Source organism: Molossus molossus, unplaced genomic scaffold (assembly GCF_014108415.1).
Source record: "Molossus molossus isolate mMolMol1 unplaced genomic scaffold, mMolMol1.p scaffold_m16_p_31, whole genome shotgun sequence".
Taxonomy (NCBI): domain Eukaryota; kingdom Metazoa; phylum Chordata; class Mammalia; order Chiroptera; family Molossidae; genus Molossus; species Molossus molossus.
Window position 1 is genome coordinate 2,003,094 of NW_023425368.1, and position 6,046 is coordinate 2,009,139.

At 68.1% G+C, this 6,046-nt stretch overlaps 1 protein-coding gene across 1 annotated transcript; it reads right to left on the reverse strand.

The window, feature by feature from the left end:
* Nucleotides 1-2,941: 2,941 nt before the first annotated feature.
* DRD4 (dopamine receptor D4) lies at nt 2,942-5,832 on the reverse strand. The gene is made up of 4 exons (XM_036281102.1): nt 5,554-5,832; nt 3,899-4,011; nt 3,318-3,769; nt 2,942-3,215 (listed from the first exon to the last, which is right to left on the reverse strand). Exons 1-4 carry the CDS (start codon nt 5,830-5,832, stop codon nt 3,004-3,006), a joined length of 1,056 nt encoding a protein of 351 aa, XP_036136995.1. The 3' UTR covers nt 2,942-3,003.
* Between the last annotated feature and the right edge of the window lie 214 nt (nt 5,833-6,046).

The window sequence follows — 6,046 nt, forward strand, 5'->3', positions numbered from 1 at the left end:
GGTGAGAGCCAGACGAGAGCGTGTCACGGGGTGGGGGCCGCCCGCGAGCTCTTCCTGCCTGTCCGTCCCCTGAGGGCGGGAGCTGGGGGGGTAGCACTGCCCCAGCTACAGGGGGTCCCAAGGCCTCGGAGCCGCCCCTCCGGCTCCTCAGTGGCCAGCACGTGGTGACAGTCTGGGTGTAACCGTGTCCCTTCCGCTCAGGTTGCCCCGGAGCTGAACGCTGGGCCACTCGGAGGCCAGGCCAGCCTTGCCCGCCCTCCCGCACTGCCCACACGGCGCTTGGTGCTGGCCCGGCCTTCCCACTGCCGTGCCCGCCCTTGCTGTTCTGGCCCAGCTGGTGCTCAGGTGGCTGGGAGGCCTCACGGAGCGTCCATGTGGCCTTGCCTGGGACACTGTCTGCCCTGCTCCCCGTGAGCCTCGCTTCCCCCCACCTCCAGGAGCCCCGCTCCCCTCTTGAACCCCACTGCCCCCCACGTGAGCCCCACTTCCCCCCTGCTCCCCGTGAGCCCCGCTCCCCCACCCCCGTGAACCCTGCTCCATGCCCCCCCAGCCCCTCCGCCGGTGCTGTTCCTGCCTCTGCAGACCATGCAGCTCACTTGGGTTTTCTTTTACTGTGTTTACGAGTCAGGGGCCCCTGGCGTTTCATCTTCCTGCCTCCACCACTGCCACGGGAGTGGAGGCTGGACCCCGGCTGGGTCTGAACTGGCCCACCGTGCAGCCCGCGCTGGCCCGTCCTGGGAGGGGGATGGTCGGCGGGCTCGGTCTGCAGGGTGCAGAGGGCCCGTGAGGCCTGCGACCTGGCTGGCGTGGATGGCGGGCGCTGGCCTCCCGGCCCTGGACCAGGCTCTGCGGCTGTCCTGGGGAAGGTGTCCCGGAATGGTGGGCAGCTTACTCTTCCCCTTCTCTTTAAAATCGAAGCCTCGGGACCACGCCTTGGGGCGGTTTTCCTAGGTGTTTCCTTTCTAAGCCTATGAAGTTGTCTGTAGCTCACCTGGGGGATGCAGCTCAGGCCAGAATCTCAGGAGCACGGTCAGCCCTGTCCCCACGCACAGGCACGAGAGGGAGCAGGATCGATGGGGGCAGGCGGAACCTGGCGGGGTGCAGAGCAGCACGGGCCCCAGCTGCTGGCGGGCGTGGTGCTTGCTGAGGTCCCCTTGGCCACCTGCAGTGGGCATGTGGGGCCCTGCTCTGCGCTGGGCCATGAAGGCCCCTGCTGGCTGCCGTGTGGAGCTGAGAGCCGGGGCGGGGTGGTGGTCATAGCCCAGGAGGGCCCCCTGCTCCGACCTGCCGGCAGCAGCTCCACTTACCCCGCCACGTCTTCCAGTCTGATTCCAGAAGGGACCATTGCAGGCTCAGGCAGGTACCGGGCCCAGGAGAGCCCGCAGGGCTCAGGTGCCAGTTAGGGCCCCTCTCTCAGTACCGGGGTGCTCCTGGGGGAAGACCTGTGTCTGCCGCAGCCCCCTCACACCTCGCGGGCAGGAGTGTGCCCAGAGCTCAAGCTGGGTCCAGCCCGGGTGCTGCCCGCTGCCAGTCAGACCCGTCATCCCCATCTGGTAGGAAACGTGACATCATCATTCAGACAGGACAAGGTGGCCCCGGGACACACCTCCAGGGCATGGGGGGTGGTCAGGGGGGCTGCTTGGAGGAGGTGGCAGCAGAGCCCATGAGCAGGAGAGGGTGAGCATCCAGAGGGGAGGATTTTCACAAGCAGAGGCTGTCCCTGATGCTGGACACCCCGCAGCCGCTGTCTTTGGCCCAGACAGCACCCCAGCACTTGTCCCGTGCCCCCGGACTGGAGAGCAGACAGGAAGTCCATGCTGGCTGGACTGCCCATGGGTGGAGGGGCCAAGAGTTGTCTTCCTCCCAGGGTGGGGAGCAGCCCTGGCAAGGGGTGCAGCTTGGGTGGCTCTGCCCTGCCTTGGGCTTTGGACCCAGCCACTCAGGCTGAGGGGGGCCTCAAAGGGGCCCTCCCAGCACCCCAGCCCCTTCTCAGGCTCTGGACATCTCTGGGCAGGATTGGCAGGGAGCTGTGCTCTGATCTTGGGGCAGCTGCTGAAATGGTGGGTGGGATCAGCTCAGCTATGTGTTTAAGGGACAACGGAGTGGCCACCTTGGCTGGTGCTGGGAGAGGCCGGGCTGGTCTGGGAGAGTCCAGGGCTGGTCTGGGAGAAGCTGGGCTGGTCGGGGAGAGTCCAGGGCTGGTAGGGGAGAAGCCGGGCTGGTTGGGGAGAGGCCAGGGCTGGTCTGGGAGAGGCCAGGGCTGGGCTGGGAGAAGCCAGGGCTGGTCGGGGAGAAGCCAGGGCTGGTCTGGGAGAAGCCGGGCTGGTGGGGAGAAGCCTGGGCTGGTCTGGGAGAAGCTGGGCTGGTTGGGGAGAAGCCTCCCACTGCGGGAAGGGGCAGCCTCAGGAAACTTGGACCCCAACCCCAGTGCAAGGCTCCCGCAGGGCGAACTGTCCCCTCTCTCCCACGGAGACAGGGCACAGGCCAGGCCGCTGAGGGAGGAAGTTGCTGGCCCAACACGCTGGGTGGTGTCCGGCAGCTGGTGCCCAGGTGTGAGGGGGCACCTGCTGGAGGAGGGTGTGAGCCACTGTTCGAGGCCCAGGGCAGCCCCAGGGAGCAGAGCCTTCCCAGGCAGGGGCTGCTCAGATCTAGATGCTTCTCCTTGGGCAGAGCTGAACACTCCCTGAGGTGGAACCTGCAACCCCCCACCCCACCCCAGGAGCAGTGCGGCGGCCGGCCCACCTCACCCTGAGCCGGGCAGGTGTGGAGTCTGTTCTCCGGGCTTCCTCAGGAGGAAGGAAGGGGTTGACTGGCCCGATGGGGGTCAGTGGGGACCTGGGCTCCACCGGGACCGTCTCCTCCTCCTCGGCCCCCTCCCTACCCCATCCCCTAGGAGACTTCCGGGCAGGTGTTTAGGAAGGAATCCATTTAATGTGTACAAAATCGCCCCCTCCCCAGGCGGGGATCTCGCCCCGGGCGGCGAGGTGTGCGGCCCGGGCCTGCTCAGCAGCAGCAGCAGCAGAGGCGCGGGGCCTTGCGGAAGACGCTGCGGAACTCGGCGTTGAAGACCGTGTAGATGAGGGGGTTCAGGGCGCTGTTGAGGTAGCCCAGCCAGGTGACGGCGCTGACGAGCCGCGGGGGCACGGCGCAGGCGGGGCACAGCGCCCGCGTGATGTGCACGACAAAGAAAGGGGTCCAGCAGACCAGGAAGGCCCCTGGGGCGGAGGGGGCGGGCGAGTGAGCCGGGGCCTCTGCCGCGCCCCGGACTCCGGGCGCCGCCACCCTCCCGTCCCCGCCGGCCAGGGGCGGGCACCCACCGACCACCACGGGCAGGACCCTCATGGCCTTGCGCTCCCGGCCGGTGATCTTGGCGCGTCTCCTGCGGGCCTGCGGCGGGGGCCCGGCCGGGATGGCCTCGGGGGGCGCGGCGGCGGCGGGGGGCGGCGGGCCGGGGCCGCTGGGCCGGCGGGGCCCGCGGCCGTGCAGCTTGGTGCGGCGCGCGGCCTCCCAGCGGCGCAGGCCCCGGAACGTGGCCCAGTAAAGCAGCAGCATGAGCGGGCAGGGCAGGAAGAAGGAGCACACGGACGAGTAGACCACGTAGTCGCGGTTCTCCAGGCGGCACACAGCGGGGTCGCGGCCGCGCGTGTCGTTGAGGCCGCACAGCACGGGCACCGCCACCGCCGCCGCCAGCAGCCACGTGGCGCCGATGAGCAGCAGCTGACGCCGGCTCTGCCGGTTGTAGCGCAGGGGCACGGCCACCGCCACGAACCTGCCGGGAGCGGGGTGAGGGCGGCGGGACTCGGCGGGGCTGGGGCTGGGGTGGGGCCGGGGGCGGGGCCGAGCCGGGGAGGAGCGCGGCGGGGGAGGGGATGCGGCGAGGCTGGTGGGGGGCGCCCACCTGTCCACGCTGATGGCGCACAGGTTGAAGATGGAGGCGGTGCACAGCATGACGTCCATGGCCATGAGCGCGTCGCAGAGGCCGCGGCTCAGCAGCCACACGCCGCCCTGGACCTGGTCCGCGAGGAGGGGACGGGGCAGCAACAACAGACACCAGAGCGGATGACTGCCCCAGCCAGGCCCGGGCCAGCAGCCCTTTGCCCCTCCCCCCGGGCCTCCTTTAGTTACAACTGGGAAAGGCCTGGGGAAGTGGGGGGGGGGGGGCTACAATGGCCTAAGACCCTGAACTCTGACGACCTCGGTCTCAGGGTACCAGGGGGTGCCCACCCCGAGCAGAACCCTGCTGCCCTGAATGATGCCCACCACCCCTGTTTCCTCCCCAGAGCACAGCTAGGAGTCGGTCTGGCACTGCTCTGGGACTTTGATCAAGTGGCTTCACCTCTGTGCCCCCACCTGTAAAATGGCACCCACATAATTGTCTGGAGAATAAATGCATTAAAAAGTAGGAAGGGGCCTGGCCGGTGCGGTTCAGTGGTTGAGCATCGACCTTGCACCAAGAGGTCACCGGTTGGATTCCCGGTCAGGGCACATGCCCAGATTCTGGGCCCGATCCCCAGGAGGCGGCCAGTCGATGTTCTCTCTCATCGACGTTTCTATCTCTCTCTCTCCCCCTTCCTCTCTTTCTAAAATCAATAAAGAAAAAAAAAGTAGGAAGGCCTGGGCACTGTGTTCAGCAGCCCCACCAAGGGCAAAGGAGCAGATAGCTGCCCCCCCTTCTAAATCCCCTCCCGATGATGTGGGCCGATTAGGAGCTTAAGACCTTCACTGTGACGTCTGTCTGCGGCTCTCGGCAGGTCATGCATGTCCTTGTCCTGCCAGCCCTACCTGATTGATTCACTGTGTCCACTTTACAAAAGCTGAGCCTCCCTTCCCCCACAGCCCAGGACACAGAGTCCCCAGCCCAGCTCGAAGCAGCTGCTCTCTGCCCAAACCTCAGAGCAGACAGGGTTGGCACCAAGGGGAGCTCACCCAAGCGCCAGACTTGGCCTGGAGTGGAGGCCCCCGCCCGGTTCTGCGCAGGGACTCTACACCCCACAGCTGCTGCTCCCTGCGGGTTGCTGTCCCCCTCCCCCAGGCCTCCTCTCCCTCGCTGTCCACTGCCCCCCTCACTGTGGGCTGCGTCCTTGCATAGATGAGGGTCTCCTTCCATGAGTTGCACTAGTGTGTGTTCCTGGTCACACGTGGCTGTGGGCTGTGCAGTGATGTGTGTGTCTCTGACCCGGGGGGAGCCAGCCGGGGTAAGCCTGGGTCTGCCTGCCTGTCCAGCTGGCTCCCGTGAGGAGTGGAACCCAGCTGGGGGCGGGGTGTGTGCGGCCCGACTGCCAAAGTCGCCTCTTTGTGGGGCCCTTGGCTCGAAGGACAGAGGCATCTCTGGGGTAAGACACGCTAGGACAGGAAAGGGGGACAGAAGGGGGGGCGGCCAGACAGCAAAGCGGGCAGATGGACAAGGAGAGGAGAGAAGGGTGGGCGCGGGGGGGAGCAGGAGCAGCGCCCAGCTCAGGGTCCCTGGGAAGGCAAGCGGTCGGGCCGCGCTGAGTCCCCGCGTGGACCGAGTCAGGGACGGTGGGGGCGCCGAGTGGTCGTCGGCGCGCTCACCTCGGAGTAGACGAAGAGCGGCAGCACGAGCAGAGCCAGCAGCAGGTCCGCGGCTGCCAGGCTCACGATGAAGTAGTTGGTGGGCGTCTGCAGAGCGCGCTCGGCCGCCACGCTCACGCACACGAGCGAGTTCCCCGCGAGCACCGCGCCGATGAGCAGCACGCCCCCCACCAGCGTCGCCGCGGCCCCCGGCCCCGCCAGCCCCGCGGACGCCCCCGCCCCACCGAGCCCGCGCTCGGCCAACAGCTCGTCCGCGTCCGCGGCGCTGCAGTTCCCCATGGCGCGCCGGCCCCATGCGCCCAGCGGGCTCCCAGCACCGCGGACAGTGCTCAGGTCGCGCACCCGGGAGCCCCGCCCCTCGGGCACGCCCCAGCCCGGCCTTGGTCCCGCCGCTACACCCCGGCTCCGCGGGCCCTCTGGTGCCCCAGGGTGCACCCTGTATTTGCCCACCTTGAACTTCTGCACTTCGGGGAACAGGTAGGTGGGTGAGTGC